At 35.6% G+C, this 27,754-nt stretch overlaps 1 protein-coding gene across 13 annotated transcripts in view; it reads left to right on the forward strand.

Annotated features, from left to right (window-relative positions):
• fne (ELAV like RNA binding protein found in neurons) overlaps positions 1-27,754 on the forward strand; it is a 259,257-nt gene that overhangs the window by 158,213 nt on the left and 73,290 nt on the right. For all 13 annotated transcript variants that reach the window (XM_081762470.1, XM_081762477.1, XM_081762476.1 and 10 more), the window contains one exon: positions 11,792-11,945. In XM_081762470.1, the coding sequence (XP_081618596.1) occupies positions 11,792-11,945 (154 nt within the window). The remainder of the gene's footprint in view (positions 1-11,791; positions 11,946-27,754) is intronic.

The raw sequence follows: 27,754 nt of genomic DNA on the forward strand, positions 1-27,754 counted from the left end.
CGATGTCATTCCTCATTTATACTAGTCAAATCCAAACATTATTTTAATTTTTCTCTCTAAGGACATCCAACATTACGAAACTAACAAAACTTAATTATTTTAATTACTTTACTTGAGAAATTTAAATTTACTAAATTCTTGAAAACAAATCTACTAATTTCAACCAGCATTTAATTCTCTAAACTCCCCGTCCAATTAATAATTCTTCAACAAAAATATTAAGGGAGTGATTACGCATGGAAAAACTTTTTGTCACATTTATCGCTATCACACTTTACTACAACCATAATTCGCAATAAAGCAAAAAAAAGATATTCTTTGGTTGGATTATTTAAAGTGCGAGTGACTTCAGCCGAAGCAGTACCTCTCAGCTGCACCTGTAAACCCCCACAAAAATAAACTATTTCGCCTCTTCCATTTAACATTACCCGTCTCTTTCAAACACTGATTGAATTATTCAGGTAGAAATAAAATTTTATTTTCAATTCAAGACTTTTAATAATTATTGAGACTTCTATATACAAAATTCAAATCAAAACTTTTCGTTGAAAATTAACTAAATATATCTCTTGAATTTAATAATTTAAGGAAATTATCACAGATAAAAAAAATTGAAAATGGTCGTAACTCTGGATTGAAGCAAGCTTAATATCATCAAATCTTTAATTACAATAACTTCTTGAAAAACACTACAGACTGCTCTAGAAGGAATAAAGTATATTTTTTTTGTGAGTCCAATTTTTATTCTTCCGTAATCTATAATTCTAATCACCTGGAAAATGAGATTGATGATTTGACTCTAATAGGTTTTAGTTTATTTTAATTTATATTTTACTTATTTAAACCAGACAGCAATCTATTACGTTTAATTTTTTGAATACTATTACCGCAATTGGGTAATGAGTGAGATGAAATTCTACCAAAAACTTACTCTACCACTACTCTACTCAACCGTAACCAGTAATATTAAATACTCTGTAATACTCACCAGATTCAAATATCTAATATAAAAAACATTCTTACGCCTTTATCCAGAGACTCCACATCACCACCATGGATTGGAATTTGACTTTCCCTACTTAAAAACCAACTGCCATACAAAAATGAATGAGTCCCAATTTTCCCCAACAGAATATTAATTGCAAAAATTCACGATTTAATTACAAGCTCATTCTAGAGTCAGAAAGTTAATTAGATTTTAAAAAAATATATTTGAAACTTTAAGCTAGGAAGTATAGCTACAGTTCAGAGCTCTCCCTTTATAATTTACTTCAAACTTCCGGATTTTAATTACTTAATTTTACTGCAATAGAATATTATACACTTTAAATTCAGGTATTAATTCAAACCATTTTATAAAGATCAATTAATTCTTGAAATTATAAGTTTTATAACCTGCATTAGACTGAGTATTACTACAATAATTCATCACAATTTTATCAATTCTAAACAAAATTACTGCTGTTTAAAGTTAAATTTATGCTAGTCAAACAGGTTATCTACTGTAGTTAGTTAAGTGACAAAGCGACATAACTATCTGTTTTAACCGAATTTTACAAGCTTGTTTTAGTTTGGTCAAAGGGTCTGAACTCCCCTCCCGAGTACTCCAATTAGGCACATTTCTCCTACAAAAATTAAGTTACCAGCTAATTTTAGTGTATTTAACTCACATATTAAACTGATATTCACTACTAAATTTTTATTCCTATCTTTTTTTTAAACCTACTAATGTAGTAAGAACATTGAATCACAGCCTTTTTTTTTTTTTTTACTTTCAGTCACGAATTATTTAAGCTAGGAAACTAACCCATCTGATTTAAGCATATTAAAGACAATTAACCTCCGATTTAGTATCAAAATTAATATTATAGATTCCGTAATAGAAACTTTTTAACTCGTAAAGTCAAATCCCTTTAAACTCAATATCACACAGTTCGCACTAAAGGCACAAATGCAGCCGAGAAGACAACTTCACTTCTATGTTTTTCCATGCGTAATGACTCAGCCGTCGCTCGCTCGCATGAACGAAGCCTGGTAGGGAGGGAAGACTCCGCCCACCCACCAAGGCCAGATCAGCGCAACCGACAACTATGTCATCACGCGTATGCTTCATTGCTTCCAGAGCAGTTGTTTACAACACACCTTTACTTCGAAGAAACAACTCAGCAAAAGAAGCTATTTTCACAATCTTAAAAAGTAAAAAAAGAATAACATTTTTAAATTTTCATTTAAACGACCATTTCAACGTAACTTGAATGTCCTTAGATTTTTCATTATTTTCCATTTCTGTTATTTATTATTTTAAGTCCATGATTTATTGCATTTCATTTTCTTTTTTTTTTTTTAACTTGGAACGTGCACACGTTACATGGCTCAGTGGTAGAGCGTTCACCTCTGGTGCTTGGGGTCCCGGGTTCGATCCCAGCCCCCGCTAAGTGAACTTTGTGGTGGACAAACACCGTGTGCGTGGGTTTTATCGGGGTTCTCCCGTTTCCTCCCACTTTCTTCATTCCACCATTTCACTCATTACTCATCATCACCGTCTCCTTTAGTCTAACCGGCATAACCGTGGGACGTAAAACTCAAAGATTTCATTTCATTTCATTTTTTAATATTGGGAGTAGGAAGAAAATCAGAACAATACATTTTGAGAGTATTTAAGGAATCTTACGTTTTAAAGATGACACGAACGTGTTGGATGGTACGGTCTCCAGGTGAATGAACACATTTAATCGGGACGGACGAATATACATCAAAAAACTTTTTTTTTCTTTATGTAGTGGCCATGAGACGTGTTAATTCCTAAAAATCACAAATTCAATGTTTTGTTCACTATCGTCGTACTTTCTTCTATCGTCGCTCGAAAGTAAAAATGAGATACGTATTTTATACTGTAAGCTCAGTGTGTCAGCTGCTGAGAAATAAGCCTACAGTTCTTCATTAAGAAATAAATAAATAAACCTAGAAAATGAAATTGCAAAACTCTATCCCTTCATTACATTTCCGATAGTGTCGTTTCTTTTAATTCAGACATGCAACTTTAAATTTCACAGTAATGAGCAATGAAAGTTTCCCTTTTTTTTTATTTTAGAGGTATTGTTAACCGATTATATCTCACATCACATTTTTTAAAATCTTCCTAACCATCGATTGTCTGCATTAAAATTATTCTACTTAGTGATACGATGCAAAGAATGAAACATTTATTTATAAAGAAAGTATATAGCAAAAATTCCCCGGATCCAGTGAATGCTTCATGATTCGTTTTTGCGGCCTGCAATCGATTAGCTTATCATACAAAAAGAGTGCATAGTGGCTTCTAAGAACAGCGGTAGGAGAGTGATCCTAGCAGAGGACAAGCTCGTATAATTTTCTAGAGTGCACCAGGCCAGTAGCCAGCACACTTCAAGATAAGGGCTGAGGTAACTTTGGGATTGGTTAACTTGAATTCACCTTACATTTATTTATACATATATACATACCAACAAATAGCTAAACGTTTCACGAGATTTAAACTAATCAAAAGGAGGTCTCTTCTCCCAGGCCACCTAATAGCTACGGATCTTGAAAGTGCACAGGCATCTTTAAGAGTGGAGTGTTTAAGACCCATGCTTCAATCCTGCATCGTGTTTTGCGCATTATGTAGCAAACAACAACAGTAACGTATGCATAGTCCTCTTGAACAATATGTTAAAAAAAATGAATATTTACCATGTTAAAATATGTATACAACAGCGTGAAGTGATACGAACTTCAGTTCCCCCATGACGAAATTTGCTTAACGCCACTGGTGAACAAAATTGTATGCGTAGATTTTCTCAGGTTTTCTCTTCCCTCCGATCGCACTTTTCATTCCATTAACTGTATACTGTATGTCTCATTTCATTTCGTTTACCACACATCCTAAGAGCATGACCAAAACCATTAAAACCACAACTTCTCTTTTTTATATATAAGATGTTGTGCATGAGACGCTATCCAAAATATCCCAGAATGTCATCGTAAAGATCAGAAAACTATACTTACGTCCTAATGTCCTCAGTCACCTTTAAAGTAGTCCCCTCCGGCATTCGCAACTATTCCAGTATTGTTCTCACTTTTGAAAGCACTCCTGGATGTCCGCAGGTTGAAGGATGTTCAGGACGCTTTACGATCTCACTTAGATGTATTCAGTGGAGCTGAAACCTGACCCTTTCAACGCGAGTTTCACCTTCGGAAACAGGTACAAGCCTCACGGGTCTAGGTCAGGGAAGTTGGGAGGGTTAGGGACATTGCCATGTTGTTTTTGGTCAGGAATTTCCTCACTAGTGAGGTGTGCATGGGCGCGTTGTCATGGTGCAACAACCAGTCTTTCGTCTCTCACAGCTCTGACCGTTTATAACGAACATCTTCCCTCAGTCCCTTCGAAACCTCGCAGCAAAACTTTCCGTTGACATTGTGATCAGTTGGAACATAACTCTTTATGCACAATTCCTCGAATGTCGAAAAAAATACATCGGCATATTGACTTGATGTTGCTGCGAACTTATCGAGCATTTTCCGACCTTGGGGAGGTTGGAGTCTTCCATCGTAATGATTGCTGCTTTGCTTTCGGGTCATAACCATAGAATCAAGATTCATCACCTGTAATGACTCTGCATAAGTTTGGACACTCTCGAACTCTTTTGTTGCAGTATGTTGACGGTCGACTAAAATGTTTGCCATTTTCCACAGATTTGCGGCCTCCTTTGAAACGCTTGAACCACCCAAATGTTCTTGCTTGACTCAGTGCACTCTCAACAAATGCCTCTTTCAGCATGCGGTGTGTTTTGGCCGTAGTTTTCTTCAACTTGACACAGAACTTAATGCAAATCATTTGCTCCTTAACGATAGCCATTTGACAAATTGCAAAAGCACTTAAACATGTCCTGACATGCACAACTACAACTCACAACTGAATGCGCCAAAGATGACGCCACTGATTACCCCGATGGACCACTAACTAACGGAAATTTTCTCCACAATGCAACGAAAGCGATTCTGCGACACTACCGGCTAGAGTTTTAACTGCCTGCATCGTCTGCTACTGGCAGTATCTAAGGGTATCATTGGCTAATTCTATCAGACTCAGGCACTCTGAATGATTTGATTCGTTCTTGCTTTTAGTAGTTTGTGGTGTCCAACTTCTTTGAGTGGTGGCACCACGGTCTCTACAGTTTCAGCTGGAAGAACAGCTGAAACCTCTTATACTATACAGGGTGTTTCAAAACACCGACAACATTTGGGAGCTGATTCCTGACACCAAGATAAGACGAAAATATAGACTAACCTAGCTGCACAAATGCTTTCTTTTAGAGTTATACGCTGCCGGAAACATAAAAAATATGAACTTGAAAGGCCCATATCTCCGAAAATATGGGACCTACCGCAGTCGGGTCAAGACTACTTAGGAACTAGTATGTAGCCTATCCAAATATTCAAGTTTCAGAATCCTGTGGTATTTCCGTAACAATTTTTTATAGAGGTATTTTGTGAGTACTCCAAATTATAAGACCGTAGACAAACTTCCTCTTCAAAAATGGTTGTGTGAGTACCTTAGGATTCTGAGACATGTATTTTTGTATAGCCCACATATTAGCTCCTAAGTGAAGTCTTGACTTGACTACAGTAGATTCCATAGTTTCGGAGTTATGGACCTTTAAATCTCATTGTTTTCATGTTTTCAACAGCCTATAACTCCGAAAGGAAGCATTTGTGCACCCGGGTTGGTATATATCTACTTTTTGTCTTACCTTGGTGTCAGGAATCACCTCCCAAACGTTGTCGGTGTTGTTTAGAAACACCTTCTGTAATTACTCTATGGATGACGCGTCTTTGTGGTTCAGTAGCTAAAACATGTACTTCGAAACATCTAGCGGCAGAATGTCCTACTGGTACTGGTTTGCTCGGTAAAAAAAAAAAAAAAAGATATTTGGGTAGAACCTCGTAGACCAGTAATGTTTTCACACTTGACAATAGTAGAAGTAGTATGTACTTTCATTACATCCCTCTTCACTCTAACAGCGGGAAGAAAGGAAGCCTCTGCTCAACGGGTCTGTGTTCAAAGGTCGATTTTTAACTTGACATTCTATAGTAAAGAATGTAGTAATTGTCAAAATAGGAACAATGTGTTACAGTAGACGCTGAAGTCTTGATTTCTATGAAACCGGAAAAAAAATAGTTGCATTACACCCACCAATATCAAACCAAGAACATATGCAGTTCTAAATTTATTGTTAAACAAATGAGGAATGTACATTATATTTTCTCCACACACGGAAACTATGCATAATTAATATGGTAGCATTACATTTTTTTTTAACCTCTACGTAGAATAATTTGTCTTAATCGATACAATTGCAAATTTTAGCGTTACTACATAAAACAAAACACAACAAAAACTGAGGAGGGGACGAATTCTTCCCAAATTACAACTATATTTGATTATCACGCCCCGAAATTAAAAGAAAATGCACTTGCGTACTATAATTGCACAAATATTTATTGAAGAAGAATGTTAGAGGGGGAACAAAAAGCGGTGCGAAATATGTCAGTAGGTAACGGCTAGAATACAGATGGAAAATAGAAGTATAAGACGTAAAAAAAAAAAAAAAAAAAAAAAATCTTGTACATGATTGGCCAAAACTAAAAATAGGAAAATGTAAACATCTGTATTTTGATTGACTATTTTGATTGACTACACGGGATACAACGTATAACTATTTTATTTCCTCATGACAGCTCTTTTCTTTAATTCAGAGCCAGGAAATTCTTCACTTCAAGATTTTGACTCGTGGCCTGGGGGAAATGATGCGAATGTAATAGCATTAGTAAGAGGAACCACGAGTAGGAAACGCCACCAAGGGCAGAAGCCATGCAACGTGAACTTAACTGCTATATTGCAACAAAATGCACATAATATATATTATAAATTCCTTTATAGATTTAATGCATAAATCACAAGTTCAGAAACAGCTATAATATACACAAATTAAAATAAATAACATTAAATATGTTTTAAGAAGAATTTTAGAAATTATTCAAAAATGGATCTAAAGATTGCTATCTTGGCCAATAAATAGTTTTTGGATCAGGAACAATTATTATTTTTGAACGGCTTCTAAATCAAGTGTTTTGCGGAATAAGCAGATTATACGGAGTTGTGATAGTTTGAGTCTGGCTCAAAGAAAAAAAAATCTAGGTGAGGGCCTTCTCTCCCCCTCAGAAGGTTGTGTTGACAGGTTACCTCCCCTTTTCCGAATCCGGATCTTCGCGTGCATTGGGTCACTTACTACCATTATTGCGATGCTAGAATTGTCTTGTTTATTTATTTATAATTTTGGCCGTCAGCTGAAGTAGTTCTCTTCTTTTGAATTATCCTAAATTCTCTGGTAAGAGTAATTTCCATCCAAGCTAGAAGAAAAAAAAAACTTCATATTTTGGTTGTTTCGTCCTTCATTTGATTTTTATTTTAAAAAGATAAATCATAAAGACAGTATGCATATTATGCAATCGATAATACTCATCCAGTCTTGACCAAAATTAAGATGATGGAACTTCACAAGCTTATTACATACATGGAATCAGAGAGTTGAAAAAGAAACAGGTTCCAAAAAGTTTTCGACACTGGATTAATAAACACACATTCCAGGAAGCTCTTCCATTTTCCATCATACGTTTCCCCTGACCTCAGTACAAATAATCTAAAACTAAGGAATGTGTTACTTGTTCCTCTCAAGGAGTTTAAATACCTAGTAAAGAACAAAATAGCCATCTGTTTAACTTTACTCGTTCAAGCCTTATGGTCTGAAGGTATTTAGTAAATAAGTTACTGATCATCGAAGTTGGACTCAATGAAATAATTTTTAGGTACTGTACATATAGCAAACTATCAACGATAGTGAAGTGAAGTGAAATCTTCAGAACGTCCCACGTTCTGCCTTTTTTCTAGGTTACGGGAAACTGATGATTAAGGCAAGTGAGTCATGATGGAAGGATTGGAGAAAACGGGAGTACTCCGAGAAAACCCACAGACATGATGTTGTTCACCACAAACTAACTTGGTCGGGGATCGAAGCAGGTACCCGACGCACCAGAGACAAGCGCTCTGCCATTGAGCTACCATGTCCCTCGACAATAGTGAAAAATTTCATGTAGCAAGTTATCGAAGATACTAATCAGATCTGACCAAATTTTGCATGATCATAGAGCTTGTGCGATTTAGCATGTAAATGACTTATTATGGAACGGAGACTTTTGCTTGAGATGTTATCAAAGTTGGGTTTGGATTTAGTGAAATACAGTAAATTTCAGTAAATCGTGATACAATCCATCCGACCTTGACCAAAGTTCGAATAGTGGTAAATGTTCAGGGGGTTAGTACGTCTTTAAACATACTTCGCACTATTATGGTCTAGATAATTTTAGTTTCCGAGCTTTTAACCATAGAAGTTAGGCTTGAACTCACGGAAATGAAGAAATTTAACTAAAATGCGATTGATGAACTCATCCGATCTTGACCGAAGTTGGAATAGTGGTAGATATTTACAAGCTTGGTACCCACACACAATAGTATATTATAGTGTGGGGTTATAGAATTAGTGAAAGGATGTTACGTATGACATGCGGTTGAATGTGCTAATCCAATCTAGACCAAAATTGGCAAGGCGATACACCTTCACGAGCTCAGTGTGTGGTTCATTGATATGTAGACCATTGGTTCTCGAATTATTCACCACCAAATTTTGGACTGGACTTAGCTGATTTAACTTGAGTTTAGCAATCCTTTCAGCAGTAAGGTTGTACGAGATGTGGACGTACAACTTAACGTGGGATCCAAACCACACGAGTTCCCGTTGGATGCCAAACCCGAGTCTCCCACGTCAAAGCATACGCTGTTTGTCCATAAGAGAGTTTGGATTTTGATTTAGATTTGATGTATTTTGGTTTGTCCACTGAGAAGCTTGGTACATGTGATAGCTTAATGTGGACTATTGTGGTGTATAGACCTTCGGTTCCCGAGTTATATACGATCAAAGTTGGGTTTGGACTTACTTTTGATTTCATTTATATATTTACCCTGATCCGGAAAATAATTTTTAAAAAATCTCTAATTACGTGATAGATCATCACTAATTTCGGTCAGGATGTATGTAGAGGGTCAAATGTTGGGAATAAAGTGCGTTGTAGGTGATATTCAAACCGATGGTGGTAGAAATCAACCTTTCCTATATATATACGTTAATTACAAAGGAGCGCAAAAAACGGCAATACGTAGTGAAAAGCAGATTTCTGCAATCGGTCAAGCATTGTAAGTGTACGTTGCACCATCTTTAACACTTCGCTGAAATCAGAAGCGATAGAAATCTACTAAAACTTCTGGTTTCAGTATTGATCTATATAGAACAAAAACGGCAAGATGCTAGCAATAAGCGATTTCTTTTGGGATGAGGTTAGCTTTCTAATAATAAATTCCATATTATACATTAAACATCAATACAAACAGGAAGATACATAAACGAATCGCTTTCGGTTTTAAGGTTGATCGAAATAGAATAAAAACGGTAATAAATGGCGAAAAAATATTTTTATGCAATATATAATGCGTCCCAAGAATATAATCCACCTCCACTCAAATAATAGTAAAACTAGAAGCGGTTAGTCCACCACTTCTAGTTTTAACGGTGATAGCAATAAACTAAAACCGGTGATAGGGGTATACGGACAAAATCTCGCGGCCGAAACATCGCCACCCAAAATCTCGCCGGCCAAAACCTCGCGGGACAAAATCTCGCCGGGCCAAAACCTCGCGTGGCCAAAACCTCGCCGCCCAAAACCTCGCGGGACAAAATCTCGCCGGGCCAAAACCTCGCCGCCCAAAATCTCGCCGGGCCAAAACCTCGCCGCGAATGAAACTTTTCTTTAAAATTTACCCAATGAGTTTCCTAATATGCAATTCCACATTACAATAATAATAATAATAATAATAATAATAATAATAATAATAATATGATGATGATGATGATACAAAACATCGTGTGCGTGGGCTTTCTCGGGTTATTCCCGTTTCCTCCCACTTTCTTTATTCGATCATTTCCTTCATATTCGTCATCTACCTCTCCTTTAACCTATAGGACATAATCAAGGGACGTCGGGAAAACTCATATATTATTTCATACTTTCATAAATATTATTAGATTTTTGTTAAAATGTTAAGTTTTTTGATGTTCTAAAGTTCACGAAACTAACCTCGTTAGTTGTCATTACTTTCCTTATGCAGACTTTCTTTCCCTATAACTAGTTTAAAAACATCGTCGCCCTACCTTCACATTGAAATCCTCTAATACAGAAATAGAATTTTCATATGGTATCACGGGACTTGGTCAAATACCCGTGATACTTCTTCTGAAACAGCGTCTTTTATACCGTCATCCTTATCATGTGTTGGAACATTTACATTTTGGTCAGGCGAGATTTTGGGTATGGCGATATTTTGGGGCGCGAGCTTTTGGCCCGGCGAGATTTTGGCCCGCGAGGTTTTGGGTGGCGAGGTTTTGGCCAGGCGGGGTTTTGGCCCCGCGAGATTTTGTCCCGCGAGGTTTTGGGCGGCGAGGTTTCGGCCTGGCGAGATTTTGGGCCGCGAGGTTTTGGTCCGCGAGGTTTTGTACCCAAACCGTGATAGGAAAGAAGTGGTTTTCTGCAATCAATTAAACGTGCCAAGAATATATTCAATGTCCACTCTAATCTCTCTACTAGAATCTGAAATGGGAGAAATCAAGTACAACTTTCGGTTTTAGTATTAAATAATAATAATAATAATAATAATAATAATAATAATAATAATAATAATAATAATAATAATAATAATAACTCCATAGATACCAAACTCTTTTACGTGATGTGCACGTAACATTGTTACTTGTCTTACTAAGTCCAAATCTAAAATCTGCTGACCAACAAAATATTAACTACAAACCAGAACAATAAAATAATCTCTATGCCTACCACCATTTCAGATACGTGACCCTATTCCTTAATGTTTTGCATCAGTGCAACGCAAAATTTGTGTTCCGATTTGCGGTAATTAGCATAAAAGCCACAATTGTTTTTTTTTTTTTTGGGGGGGGGACGTTTCGATCCGCAAATTTAGCGAATACTGTTTTGGAATGAGACCCATGATCAAATGGAGATCTTTGGTTCTCGTGTTATTGGTAATCAAAGTTGTAACTTGGCGTAGTCAAATTTTCAGGAAAATATATATATATATATATATATATATATATATATATATATATATATATATATATATTATACACAACTGATGGAAACAATTTGATTTTAACCAAAATTTTCTTGGCGTTAAATCTTTGAACTTAGTGCGAGTATGAAATATTATGGTGTGCAGATTTTTGATTGTTACTTTCATTAAAGTTGAGGGTTTGGACTTACTTGTATGATTACAGTATGAGTGTGTATTTACAATAAAAATGTCCTAAAAATCAATGAAGGGCATTTTTTTTATTTTTTTAGAAACTTACTAGTTTACATACAGAATAAATGTGTTACACAGAAATTAATAGCAATATTGTTTTCACGAGAGAGAAGTTTGGCTTTGACTTCTAGTGCAAAATCAATATTTACGTACAGAAACTTTTCAAAACTGGCGAACTATTGAATTTCAGTCTTGTAGTTTGACAGATTATGAGCATATTCTGTTTCTGAAGATAATTGTTACGTAAAATAATTAATTTCTATTTATTAATGTGTTTTTTAGGTTTCATATGCCCGCCCTAGCAGCGAAGCAATAAAGGGTGCCAATTTGTACGTGAGTGGACTGCCAAAGAATTTAACACAACAAGATTTGGAAAACCTTTTTAGTCCGTATGGTCGAATCATTACCTCCCGGATACTCTGCGATAACATTACAGGTAAGAAAACTTCGATTTTCTTTCTTCTTTTTAATGTTTGTGTACTCTTTCTGTAACCTCCCATACACACTGGACACCTTAATGTGTTGACTTTACCTCCGCCAAGCCATTTCTATTCAGCTGCTTTATTTAATCTAAACTGATTTATATTATTGAACAAAATTATTTCCATTAACTAGTGCAGTCAGTGGCATTATTATTATGGAACTTGGCTAGGACGGGTGGAATTTCCTTGAACAGACTGTACTAGTTTAAAGAATTTTGTTTATTTTTATTTCATTTAAGTTCTGCGGAAAAATCGTTTCAAAGAGGGCTCCATCCTGCAATAGCTACATTCAATAATGTTTGCCCTATATAAATAAGTTGAATGAAGCGTAATATGGAAATAATACGGTGGATTTCATATACGTGAAGACGCACGTCTTTGTTAATGTTCTATAAAGAACAAAATATGGCAAAAAAATAGCCAACTTGATGTGAATATTTATTCGTAACACTTCAGATAAAATAACAATCACACAGTAAGTTTGTGTCAGATTTACGTAAGAAATGGGAGATCAAAATGACTTCGATCTGCAACAAAACTTTACAAATGACGTTGGTTCACGAAATAACTAAAATCTAACTTAGTTGCTGCAAGGGATCACATGATAATGCTGCTATAGTTCTTGTATATATTGCATCTTCGTTCATAGGATTGCAGAGCAAGAATCTTAATCGCGAGAGAACGGGGCAGCAATTATGATTTAAAGATACTTATGTGTTTAAGTAACGCTAGATATACGTCAACGCTATTATGTTATGCTAATTTAATTTTTACTTTTTCTTTCATTATTATTTATTTTATTCCTTATGTTTTATATTTTTAGTTTTACTTTTGTTTTCTAATCCAACTGGCTCATCTATGTGCCTTAATTTATTCATCAACATTAGGACTTCATTACATAACGTGTATTTCTGGGAGGATTGGTTTTGTAGTTAAGTGAATAATCCCATAACGGTTTTGAAAAAAAAAAGTAATTATTTAGTGGTAAGAATATATATTTTGTAATAATATTTGAGTGTGTAACATTAATATAAATCATACATCATTATTTTGTTCTGAAAATACTAAAAGAAACTAATTATTTCCATACATTACAGTATCAACATTTTATTCAAGGGTCTGTTTTAAGAGTTCAGAAAAAAGAGTTATAGGTGGCACTAAATATAATTCAGATGTGTTCTCTGTATGTCCTGTTTTAAAAATGAAAATCCAAATATTGTCTAGGCAGCAATATTAAATGAAATCGATCTCTTGAAATACAACATTCTTGGTACATAACTATTTTAACCAAACCAAAATATTATACTGGAACCTAATATACATTAAATATTAACATCGAGCATGAATATAAACTGTAGTTTGCTGAAGTAAGCAAAAAAAAAAAAAAAAAAGTTTAGAAAACTGCTTTCTGAGATTATTTCCAAAATGTTGGACACTTATGTCTAAATTGTTCTTTTAGTTACCACTGCAGACACAATATAAGTATTTTTAATTATGATAATGCTACATTTAAAACCCTCTCACTTTTGAGTAGGCCTATAACTAAAATTTATCCAAATAAAACAAAAGTGTGGCCGCCTGAAACACGTATGTTTTATTTCCTGAAGCCCTAATATTCTGTCGAATTGTTTTCATATTTGGCACGATCGTAACTGTAATTATATATTTCATAGAAGGTATAACAAAAAGTAAATTATAAAATTTCTGATTCTTGGGTATCATCCATGCTTTTGACTTGACTGTATATTGTTCAGGGTCGAAACTTCGTCAGGATTGAAGAGAAATAAAATGAAGTTAATTTTTTCACGGACTATAATGTGCAAGATAGATCCACACTTTCATAAGTTTTAAGCTTGTACTAAGAGGCACGGTAACTCAGTGGTAGAGCGCTTACCTCTGGTGTGCGGATCCCTAGTTTGATCCTGGGCCAAGTAAGTTCGTGGTGTACAGCATAGTGTCCGTGAGTTGCCCTACATACTCTCGTTTCCTCATTATCATTTCACCAACTCTTCCATTATTCCCTTGTCTTTATCACCACTCTTCGTTAATCTAAACGGCATAATCGTGAGATGTTAAACTGAAAGATTTCATTTTCATTTTTTTCAAGCTTGTATTATCTAAATAGATGAATGCAATACGTTTCACTTTTAAAGCAGGGATAAAGTTAAAGATTTAATACTGTTTGTTAATGTTAAATTACGATGCAATACTAGATTTGAAAGCTGCCTGCGGAAGAGAAATACTAATAAGATACGATATAGATTTGAGCATCATGATGATAAACTAAAGTCTTTCGATTTTTGATTACGCTGAATAAGGCGTTGCATGTAGGTTAAATACGTTAAAATTCCAATAGGTTTTGTTTCGAGGTGTAAACCGTCCAATTTTTAAGCATTCTACTCAATATTACTTAGGATATTTCTTATTTGTGCATGGCTGTATTCTGTCTTTAACATTGTTTATATGATAAATTACATAGCAACACACTTGATAAGCTCACCGTGTAATCTCGACCAGACATACCTTACATCGTACCTGAATTTCTTAGTTCGTTACTTTATCCTTGCACATAGGGTATATTAAAACATTTTGGAAGATGACACAGTACATATAGAAGTTGGAAATAAGAATGCTAGACATGGTAAAGTAGTATTGTGACATATTAAAAGCCAGACTAAATTGGCTGCATATTTTACACATTCTGTAAATATGGCAGAATGTGTAAAATGCTGGCTTCATAGAGAGTTTCAGTACCCTTATCACTTAATACTCATACTGTGATACTCAATTCCTGAATGGCGGGTGAACTCGGGCAGAGCTTCGCTGGAGTAATATCTCCTAGCAAAAATAGTATGTAGCCGAAATCCCCGACGTGCCTTTGGTAGCTTACGTATTTGCCATAAAGACATGGCCTCGCAACAATAGTTTCTTACATAAAGTTTTTAAAAATCGGTACTAATACACATTAAGGAATCAAAGGCAGGATAGAAGTAAGTAAAAATTAAACTTACCTAATATGTTTTCTACCCGATTTCCTGAGAAACTTTGCCTCAGGAAAGTCCCGTCGTAAGGTCAAGCAATAGTCATACAACATTGCTGCACTTCACTTTCTTTGATAACACTTATATCCATTTGAGAAATACCCTGGTGAAAGCGTTCACAATGTTCGTCACTAATGGCACCAAAATTATCCGGGAAGAAGCCCAAATGGTCGTCCAGGAAATGCAGTTTGTGACATGTTGCATCCCGTACGGTGATATATACGTATATGATTTCACTAGTTCATGTACAATATCGCCATAATTTTCTGCCTTACGGTTGCCTAAAAGTTCTTACACACGCTTACATAGGACAACTATGCTATTTTCTCAACATCACTCAACAAGTCTACAAAATTATTATCATTCTTAATTCCCTAATTTGTGGTCCTACAGATATTCCTTCCTTTATTTTAGCATTACTGATCTTTGGGATCGTAAGTGCATGAATGCACGTGATGTTTGGTCCATACCTTTCACAGAGTTTCTGATAAGTCCCAATTTAATATGCAATGGAGATAAATACACATTTCTAGGGGCAATAAGAAGAGTGTTTGCTACATTTTTATATCCAGGCGGCGGTACATGGGAAGCAAGCTATTTTTTCACAATAGTGATTTTCTCTCCCTGCTGTCCCACTCGCATAGGAAGCAGAAGTACTGTGTGTACCCGGCTACATGCCAAGCAGAATAGCAATTATCTTTAGATCTCCACATATATTCCATTTGTATCTGTCATATTGGATAAAAGTGAGAAGCAGTTTAAAAGTCTCTTAAGTCTCTCCTTAAGGCTAACTACGTGAGCAATCGGAACAGAAAGAAATTTGTTCCTGTTGCGGAGAAGAACTGCCTTGAGACTCAATTTACTAGAATCTATGAAGAGACGCAACTCATTTACACTGTATGTATGGCCAAGAGTCTCCAAGGCGGATTCGATATTGTTACAAAAAAGTCACTCTTTTCGAGAAAATATATATATATATATATATATATATATATATATATATAACAGCATGGCGGTCACGAAAAACTTTCACTTTTGCATCGGGGAAAGAAAATCCCATCCTTTCGATTGCGAAGATAAAAGCTCAGATTGCTGCATGGGCAAATTCAAATCGCGAAAAAGATCATTGAGATCACCTTGTTTCAAAATATGTGGGATATTTGATTCATAGGGCAATTCAAATGTCAGGTCGGGATAAGTGGATCCCCCATCTTCCGAACATTCTTTATGCTCGTTACCAGATTCATCGTCACTCACATTTTCTGGAGGCACTGGTACCGGTAATTTTTCACTGTGTCATACGGGTCTCATAGCAGATGGTAAATATTGGTATTGCATACTCTTGGTTTTCCACGTGATTCCAGCTATTTTTATTAGACAAAAATAAGTCTCTTGTGTCATCCGTATGTCGTAGCCAAATCATGGAAACCGCGAACGGCATAAGTTTCGAACCTTCTGCCCAGCCTGTCAGGAGTCTAAAACATGCCAAGCAGCATATGTGGGGGCCCATTTCTTGTATTGGTCGCTAACCTTACAGCCGAAATAAAGTTCGTAGCACTTCTTTACGAGCGGAGCCAATTGTTGTTTTAGCGACTTGAGAGTTACTTCTCCACAGATACAACAAAAAGAAATTTGCACTATTGACACAGGTACCCGGAATTTTATTCTTTTGAATAACCACAGTATTCAAATTTCACTAACCTAGAACATCCAACAGTTTCCCACGCTATCAGAAATCTAATACTGCGACACATGCGGCAAGAATAACAACACAATTCTATGCTATTGAATATGACTAATCGGCAATGTTGTCAAACATCACTAATTTTCTGGAGTGTGTTCCTTGACCTTAGGGACATGCATTGGAATTTCTTGTACTTTTCTCGATTTTATCTCACTTTCTCTCAGTCAATATGTATGCAAGTTACTTAAATTCAGCCATAGCAGAATAAACTATATGCAGCGTTTTTATAGATTTTCAAGGATTTCAATAAGGAGAAGGCAGCATGTCATAAGAAAACTCAGCCCGATGGACAAAAACTTATTTCATTTTCGAATTTAGCATCCTCAATTTAGCCTAGAACATTAATCAGATTCCTTGTAAAAACAACCTTGTTGACCAGCGTGATTGCTGAGAGTAATTGTTATCTTGGTGGTCGTTTTTGAAAACCTCATTTTGTGATATATCCAACATAAGTAAGGGAGATCACGTACATGGATACGTTGGGTAGATGAGATCGCACACGACGATGATATAGCACAAGCAACCGACTACGAAGAAGAAAATATGTCTTAGAAACTACTAACAGCGAACATATGCATGCTACCGTACGATATTTTACTTAATGTGAATGCTGCTGCACGATATATTACCTGATATAGGTCCATCACTACTCTGGAAATCACTAAAGAAATAATAAACACTTCTGACCAGAGGATATACACTTGTTTAGTAGAAACTAAATTACAGTGTAACGGTTTCGACAACTTAATGTTGTCTTCATCAGACACTAACTGCATAGCAAAAACAACTTGACCACAAACATATAAACATAGTTTAAAAGAACTCGGAAGATGGAAGCACAACTCACATGCATTGATTTTAGAGAAGGCTTGTTAAAATACAAAGGCTTCGAACAATAATTTTGTATAATAAACTTTATGAAAAAGATATAGTTAACTAATTTAGACTATTTGAAGTACAAATACTTAAAATGTTTGTTTGTGTTAAACGTGAAATCACACATAACCGTAAATGAGAGATTTGAAAGCTAAAGTTATAGGTTGGAGCTCAGGCGCTTTTAATTGCTATTGTAGCATTTTAATAGATAGATACTTTTATATTTGGTGAAAAGTCCTACGAAGAGTGTGCGACGTCTATTAAGTGAACATAATGTTAGTGTCAAAAGTGTTCAAAGAATATTAGACAGGGAAAAGTGGCATCCTCAGAAATTACAGTTAAAACAAAAACTGTCAGAGGATGATTTTGATAGACCAAAGGAGTTTTGTGATTAAGCGTTGGCCCAGATAGCACGTGACCTAGTGTTTCCTCATAACATTGTTTTTAGTGACGAGGCAAATTTCTATGTAACAGGTGAGATTAACCACCAAAATGTCCGTTACTGGCTAATACAAATCTTAATCGGATAGATGCATCAAAAATGCAAGGTACATGTAAGGTAATGCTGTGTGGAATGTGGGCCAAAAGACTTACTGGATCTTTTTTTCATTGACGGGACCTATTGAACCTGTTATCATTGATGGGACCTTCGATGCTGTATTGAGATATGCTTGGAAACACTGTTATGCCACTTTTGTTGGACGAGGAAGAGTGATTTAATCAATATTGACAACAATTTGGGGTACAGCCACGTTATGATTGCAATGAATTCGATGGCTCAATGAACACTTTCCCGGTTGCTGGATAGGTCGGCATGGACCAGTTGAGTGGCCAACAAGGTCCCCCGACCAACCTCATTTGGATTTCTATCTTTGGGGGCACTTTAAAGCTATTGGCTACCAGTATAAAATTATCGACATTGGCATTAAAAGGAGAAACATTACGACCTGTTAACAAATATCACCAACTATGCTTCGCAAAATACACAAGCACTGGTTCTCACGGTTAAGGGTATGCATAGAACAGAACGGTGGACATGCTGAATATGTCATGTGATTGCATTTGTCTTATGTGTGTAAGCTCTCTCTTTTCCTGGTTATTAAAGAATACGTAATATGAGATGTTACAAAGTTTGTTTTTTTGCTTTATCCTTCAATTCGAAGCTTCGCAGAGCACATTCCACAGCATTGCACTCATAATATATTCTAAATCTATTCACAACTTCAAAATCTTTACAGGGTTTGGAAAAATAACCTTACAATTCTGTTTCTCTTCGAACGAGGATGATGTTTATATGCCACACGACCATGTAGACATTTAAAATAAACAAGTTGATTCCAATATGGCGGACGACAACCTTAAACACGTCATAATGTTTCACCCCACGCACCAGCATTGATCCCAATTGACTCCGGATCGACTGCATTTACACTTTCTCATATATTTAGCCTGGTCCAGATTTTGTATTTCACTTAACAAAATATTACCTTTCAATTACTTCGGACATTTGGACATTTTCCAATATGGCTAACGAAGAAGTTGTGGGATTTTAGTATGTCATTTAAATAATGGTTGCCAACATCTATGTTAAATTTTAACTTGTTAATAATTACTTCCTAAGTTCAATAAAATTTTAAATCAGTTTGACGGTAATCTATGTTCAGTTCTGTTATCTATGTTCTATAAAGCGACACTAAGTTTAACTCTTTATGTTCAATCATAGCGAAGATATTGCTATTTTTATCTGGGTATTGTTGATTTGACACTTCCAGCGGCCATTTTCCAATATGGCGGCGAAGGTCACGTGGAATTTCAGGGGACTTTTTGAGTTGAGTTTTAGCTTAGCGTCCCTTTCAGCAGCGAGGCTATATGAGACGTGGACCTACTGATTAACGTGGAATCCGAACCACATGAGCTCCCGCCGGGAATCGAACCCGGGTCTCCCACGCCAAAGGCGCGTACGCTAACCGCTTAGCCACGGAGGAGCTCAGGGGACTTTTTGTATGTTGTTTAGAACATCATTCCCAACATCTGTACCAATTTTCAGCTTGTTACTAATTTGTTCCTTTCTTCGTTAAAATTTGAACTTCATTTACTGCAAAACTAAGTAAATACAATACACAAACAATAAATTATAATGCCAGTGATATATGGTTTTCATTGAGCAAAACACCCCAAAGAATAAAAATTCAATTTAGACTGGGGAAATAGTTATCCTTCCTTTTTCATTATAATTTGGCCATAGAAAAACGCCTGAGAGATATGCAACCCATGTATACAATCATGTGTTGTAGAAATGTATAATGCGTAGGATATGGTGCTGTTTTTTTTTAATTTCAACACTTCCAGTTGTACTTTTTTTTTTACATTTCAACACTTCCAGTGTAACCGTAAAAATGTAATAAAGAAATAATGGTCATGCATTTTTTTTTAATATTCAGCTAGAACTGGACAATCTACGCAAAATTTGCAATTGATCAATTAAAACGCCATCTTTCTAGAGCCTGTAGTTTCCAAGATCTCGTTGTCTAAATGATTGGCCACAAACATACAAACTTCCACGAAAAGTGTCAAGAAAAGGCACATTAGCAGCAATGAAGACGAGGTCGAACTATATTAGACCTAGCCGGTATATGTTGTAGCATGAATAGGGCTTGGATATAAAAATGAGAAGTGCGTACAATAGATCATTGAAACAGTAACGGCATCCTTCAGCGCCGAAAATGTAGAAAAAGATACACTCGTCTTTCTTTTTCTTTACGCTTTTAATTTGAAATACTGATACACCGGATGATCATTTACGCCCCTTGTAAACACCAATGGGACAGTGAAGTACGTTCATGTTTATTCGACTTATTTTATGAATCTATAATTATTCACTATAGTACATAAAATGCGATAAAAATAAATTGCGATACAAATTGAAATTTGTATCGCAATTTGCTACGCGGAATGTAAATTGGAAACACAAAACGCTGGTATTAAGCCTGATTCCAAATTGTATTATACACCATTAAATATAATATACATTTTGAACTCGACACTTCCGAGACGGGTGCGACATATTCCTCATAAAAAATATACACAAAGTGAAAGTGTTCTTCGATAATATTTGAGAAGAGACTTGTAACTGACCAAGATTCAGATAAAAGAGTAATATAATATATATTTACAAGATGGATTATACAAATCCTACATAAAATGTATTTACTGCTTGATAGTTGTCCAAGAAAAGTTCTTTACATTATTCTGCTCACTCCGGAATATGTACAGTCATGTCCAAAATGATTGTCGCATATATATCTGTCTCCTTGTAAGAATATAATTTAATAATGATTTTTGCAGGGTACTTTCAATACTGATACTATGCGTATAATCGGGAGATGTATATTTGTGGTAAATTTTATAGGAAAATAATTATAAACACGAAAATTAGAATGAGTAAAACAAAATGGTGCTAACTGGACAAAGTTTTATTTTCGTTTTATTGTTCTTATTTATTGCTCTCTTGGCATGAAATTTTTCACATACGTGTCTTTGCCGATTATAAACATACTAACATTATAAGAAATACCGTGCGAATTCGTTATCAAATTATGTTCTTACAACATATTTATAGACATGCGACAATAATTTTGGACATGAGTGTACCAATGGAGTTCACTGAAAATATTAGAGATACAGAGACTACTATATATTTATATATATAAAATATTAAAATTTTGATTTATTTCTCTCCACATTCTCGTGAACTCAGTTTAGTTATATACCTAAACTAAATGTAGGGCATTAGTTTCATATAAAATGGATCGGTCTACGCCTTACGAAATTATCCGTGAACATACCTACAGTATGTTAAATTTTGTGGTTTATCTCAGAAAAACGTCGTTAGATCATGATCTTGACAATATTTATATGGAACCTGCGAGAAAGTATAATCCTTTGAAGGAAAAGAAAAGGAAAAAGAATAATCAACAGTGTTACACCTATATTGAAGTTATGCGTGAAAATACACAATATTGTCGGCTAATTAAGATATAAACACCGTTAGCCGTTGATGAGTTTAATGGTCTAGCTCCGAAGACTATCACTGTGTCTTAATGAAACTTGTATGATACTACCGCAAAAAACATACTTTCCAAATAGAATAAATAAATAATATTGATGCTCCTAAGTATGAGTTGTGTGCTACCATAGAAACTATTATTGTATGGATACGGTCAATAGTTGACAGGGGCGGATCCAAGGGGGGGCGATCGCCCCCCAGAAGATGGAACTTTCTTATTATATATATATAAATAAAACCCATTCCAAAGTTTGGAGCCCTTAAAAGTAGCAGTATGACAACCCATCGCCCCCCTCAAAAGTCGATCCTGTATCTGCCCCTGGCAGTTGAATAGTTCCATGGTCTATCTCCAGTGACTATTCCTAAATTCTTGTGAAGTTTGTGTCCACCGGGAAATATTATTTCAAACAAACAGAAACTAGTCAAAATCGTGTCGAATTGAGAACTACCACTTATATCTATCTATTTAAGTCTTCTAAAAAAGAAGCAATAATTAATTGTTTGACAGAAATCTAGTCTATTGTTTGCGTAAATATCGGTGTTTCAACCTTTATCGTAATTGAACAAAAATGGTAACAGATACCAAGAAGCTTTTTCTAATGATTCAACGTCTCAAGACAATATATCATGACTACAACACTTGACCATAACAGAAGTGGGTCTGGGTGACTATTCTCTGTTCCACATAAGCGGATAGGAAAAAGAAGTTTTTTCCCCCACCACGCTTAAGGACAGGTGAATGTTGGTGTTCCGTCTTCCACCATCAGCCCCCGCACACGGAGGTATAGAGTGTATCTAAATATGTCTAGGCCTAAATAATAAATTACAACTTTCATAATAACACTGCGTATTTTAAAACACTTAATTACATTTACCTGCATTAGTGAGTAAATAGCACATGTGTCAATTTAATGGAAAATGTTATTGAACAGTTGTATTGTTTATTTTCCTTCTTTTTTGGCAGTCGGGGTTGAGATAATGTTGGAATGGCAAGGGATGTCAGGGTTGGTAATTGAATTGGTATTTACTGCTTTGATACATTAATTTCATAATATAAAATCGTAAACCAAGTACAATATGTATGGGTAAATTATTAGTGCGTTAAGATAATAACAATAGAACCTGAAATAATAATAATAATAATAATAATAATAATAATAATAATAATAATAATAAACACTTCTTGTTTCCTCTCTTATATACATGTGTTCTTACATTAAAAAGAACCAGAAGAAAAATATCCATATGTATAAACACCGATAATAGTCAATAAATGCGTCTCGCCCCGGGCGCCTCAACTCAGGCAAATGCCCTGGTTTCTATTGATTATATTTCAATTAAATCATTTTCCTACGTTTTTCTCTTCGTACGTGCACCTGATGTGATGGTGGCAAAGTATCTTTTTTTCGTTTGTTGTTTATTAATACGCGGCGATAAATTTACGGTAAAGCATCATACATACAAGATTCATCAACATTGAAATCTTCTGAGTTTATTAAGGGGAAAAAATTGTTATGGTGGACTTAGAAAAACAATCCCAGATTGATTGAAGCCTGACACGAGGTAGTAACTACAGATGCTACGTAATTTGAACAGGCACATGTCTGAGTCTGTCGTTTGCAAGCAAAATTATAATTATTGGAGCTTAACCATCGTAGTGAATTTGACGCCCCTAAAATCCCCTAAAATTTGGCGCCTTGTGCGGTTGCAATCCTCACCCGGCCCTTTCGTTGGCCTTGAGTTTAGCCAATTGATAATAGAGGAAATTGACTTTTGAATTGTTACTTGACTATTTTAATAAAAACGGAGTTGTCAATAGTGCTGACGACCGTTGTGGGGGATTGAGAGTAACAGAAGTTTGGAAATGAAATGAAATCTTTTAGTTCTACGTATTGCAGTTATGTCAGGTAGGCTAAAGGAGACTGTGATGACGAGAATGAATGAAACAGTGCAAAGAAAAATGTAGGAGGAAACAGGAGAACTCCGAGAAAATCCGCAAAAAGCAGTGCTTGTCCACTACTGAGCCTACTAAGCACGAGCTGGGATCGAACCAGGGCCTTATGCCCCAGAGGTGAACACTCTACCACGGAGCAACCACGGCCCCAACAAAAGTTTTTAAATCTCATAGAACTCTTGTCTGGAGGTCAATGCAATTAATGGGTGCTGACTTGCATTGACTTCAAATCCTCTATAAAATCAACATATATAAATACACACGAAAGGACAAATAATACTGAGTAAAATGTATTAGTATTAGTTGCTGCTCTCCAGAGGTTCTGTATTCATACTTTGACCACTCTCGCCAGAGTCGTCACTTTTGTCTCCAAGGTTAATAACGATTTTTCTGTAACTTCGTCAGTTATCCTGTCGAGTTTTCAGTATTTCGTTTCTTCCATCTCCACTACATGTTGCACACAATCTTTCCACTTTTCACTTGTTACCATTTCTAACCCTTCCTCCAAAAGAGTATTCACTTCACTTAGTGTAAAACGTTTATTGTTTTGTGCCACATGTCCCTTTACTTGACTCCAAATCTGTTCAATTGGATTAAATGTACAGTAGTAGGGGATATTCTGAAAACTTCCCTACCTGAAGAGGCCGCCATTTTGTCCACTTTATACTTGTTGCATTCACTTTTGGCTGCAGGAGGTATAAGACTCAGTTTTAACGAACGTATCGTCGTAAGAAATGTTTTTATTTTGAAACCATTCTTTTATTTTATTTTTTGCCCAAGACATGGTGGGAACCCGATCTACCTTTACAGTGTGATAAGATGCGTTATCCATGACTATCACGCAGTTGGGTTCTAGATGTGGAAGTATGTTTTGAAACCAAGGTAACATTTTACCTTTACTGGTTGGGTTCTTAAGTCCTTTGGAGAGTCCAGAAAGAAAGGCTTGTTTACTAGAATTCAGTTTCATCTACCATTACTCTTGACACGGTATGAGAAACATTTACCCGTGTCTCATCAAGATATTAGATTTTCCTACCCGCTGCTCTGTACTTCTTAATTAAACGGAGATATTTTCTCCTCCATAATACTATAACATCCCTATCAACCACAACAGACCTTTTATTGCGCTATACATACTTGAATTTCATTATTTTCAACAGTCTATGGAGAGTTGAGTGAGAAAAGCAGGGCACTTCATCATCGGTATTTATGCCTATCAGAATTTTATTTAACGTTGGCAATTCATTACGGGAAAAGACCTGGTGTACCTTTGATCGAATTGCCGATTTCGTGAAGTCGTCATAGTTTTCCAAGAGGGAAAATACTTGTACGCGTATTTTTGGGACTTGATTTATTTCCATTAAATTTAGCCTCCCGCCTACTTCTATAAACAGTTGCCTTTCCTCTGTTTCCCAGTCATGTCGGCGAATTCTTCAACAGTTAAATTAGGATGTTGCTCTCTTAAAGCATGTAATATATTCAAAATGCAACGCTTCTCACTACTTCATAACGCTTTCCAGGGCTCATGTTTTATAACAGAATTAGTGTAAGCATCATGAATTGTCGCTTCACAAAGCACTAAATACGCAATTATTTACAATCTAATATGGACTAAAATTTGTTTCAGATAATATAAACTATACAAAATATAATGGATACAAAATACAATTTAATATGCACTAATTTCACGGACACTATATATAATATAGTTACCACACACGCTAAATTCATACAATATTTGCACAGGTCGATAGTCTGCGCACTCGATACTCAGACAGCCAGGTTATCTTCCTTGAAATTGTAAATAAAGATAGAATGTCGACAGGATCAGTTTGCCTTCTCTCCCGACTCTTAAGTGAAACAATGATGGAAATTAACTATATAACGAATTAGTTCTTATTTCTAGAAATGCAATCTAATAAATAGGAAAATGAAAGAAAATCTTTAAGTTTAACGTCCCACGATTATGCTGGTTAGGTTAAAGGAGATATTGATAATGAGAAATGAGTGAAATGGTGGAATGAAGAAAGTGGGATGAAACGGGAGAACACCGAAAAAACCCACGAGCACGGTGTTTGTTCACCACAAAGTCCACACGGCGCGAGCTGGGGTCGAGCCATGGACCCCAAGTACCGGAGGTGAACGCTCTACCACTGAGCCACCGCGCCCCTTAATAAATAGAACTAAAGCCAAAACTTTAATACATAATTAGTAAAAAAAAAATACTTAAAGACAAAAATTAAAAACAGTAATTGTTTGTTATGGGGGTTGACAGGTAAAAACAGCAGCGCGTTCTGACCATCAGGTGTGAGCGAATTTACGTACGAATTTAGTGTGTACACGATTCTGTTTATTAGAAAAGCTTCCCTCCCTGTGAAGGTCAACGGCTTGCTTTCCCCTCCGTACTGGAGAGTGGTGGGAGGAAGGGGAGTTTCCTATCAGGTTGCCTGGAATAGATGATAGTACCTCGATTTCAATATGACTTTCTGTACAGCATTAACGGTGAATGATATGATTTTTTTTAAAAATTAATTCAGTGTCCCAAGAATAGGTTCTTTCATTTCTGCTCCGGAAATCCTCTGTTCGAACCGAAAGTTTTTAAAATTTGTCATTTCGTTTTTCAGCATTTATCGCCGTACAGGGAAAACTGTAACATATAGTAATAATCTCGTCTATTAATATGAGTAACAGCGTCTCAGAACAGCACAATTATCCACAAAACCCTACCAAAATCACAAGTAGTTCAAATTTACTATTACTTCCGTTTTCAGTACCAGTTTCAAAGTTTATGACCATAGAACAAGACCAATAACAGATAGCGTGACGCTGGTTTTCATAAACGTTATAGCATCTCATGACAATATATCATGACTAGAGACCGGATGTTTAGGCACTAAAAACCTGGAAAATAGGCAGGCAAATAGGCACTAAACATTTTTAAAATAGGCAGTAAAATAGGCACTAAAATGTAACTCGAAATAATGAAGATAAATACTCAATATGATTAAAAACTAGATTCAAGTCATAGATAATGTTCAAAGAATATAGAAACATACTTCTTTGTTAATATTTTCTTTTATTGTATATATAAAAATGAAGCTTGTTATGCATTCCATATATTCTGGGAGAACCGGAAAGATGTGCACATACGTCAAGAGGTGATTCATAACATCAAAAGAAGACAAAAAGTTCTTTTGCATGTTGTCGAATTCCACGTCGTGTCGGAGTGACAAGGTGGCAAACTTGGAATCCAAAATCAAATCCTGACAATTGGAACGAGACATAAAGGTGTGCACGTACTTCGGAAGGTGATTCGTGACATTCAAGAGGACTTTTTGTCTTCTTTTCATGTCATGAATCACCTCTCGAAGTATGCGCACATCTTTCGGTTTCGTTCCAATTGTCAGGATTCGATTTTCGATTCCAAGTTGGCACTCTGTCACTTGTACATGAAACGGAATATGAAAAAAATACACGAGGACTGTTTGTCTATTTTTGATATCACTAATCACTTCCCAAAGTATGTGCACATCTTTGAAGTTCACTCTGTATACCTATATTGCAACGTACCACGTGCTTGTGTTTACAAACACCTAATATACACATATATGTGTGTATTATTTATGTTATATAAATTACATTTTTCCCTATGAAGGCTTAATTTGAAGATAATGCATAGAATAGGCAACATTAGGCGCAAAAGCAATCATTTAGGCAGTAAACGTCGAAATAGGCAAAATAGGCAAAATAAAATTGGCTTAAATTGAAACTATAACCCTCCATATAATCTTTAAAACGTTATTTTTGATCATATCTTTAATATTAAAGAATAGGCATTTTGCCTAACATCCGGTCTCTAATCATGACTGTTTACAACAAACTTAGCAAAACCGGTTTATTAAGAACTATCGGTGAAATATTCTGGAAAAAGGAAAAGAGGTGTAATGCTTATTGATATAGGAAATGCCTTTGACCGGTTGAACTGAAAATTCTAAGAAACGTGGAGATTGAATGGGGAATCGAAGACTCGTTAAACAAAATAAAAGTTTGAATAAACATGTAAGTATTAAGATAGGGGATGT

The sequence above is a fragment of the Thermobia domestica genome, chromosome 6 (assembly GCF_964235325.1).
Source record: "Thermobia domestica chromosome 6, izTheDome1.hap1.1, whole genome shotgun sequence".
Taxonomy (NCBI): domain Eukaryota; kingdom Metazoa; phylum Arthropoda; class Insecta; order Zygentoma; family Lepismatidae; genus Thermobia; species Thermobia domestica.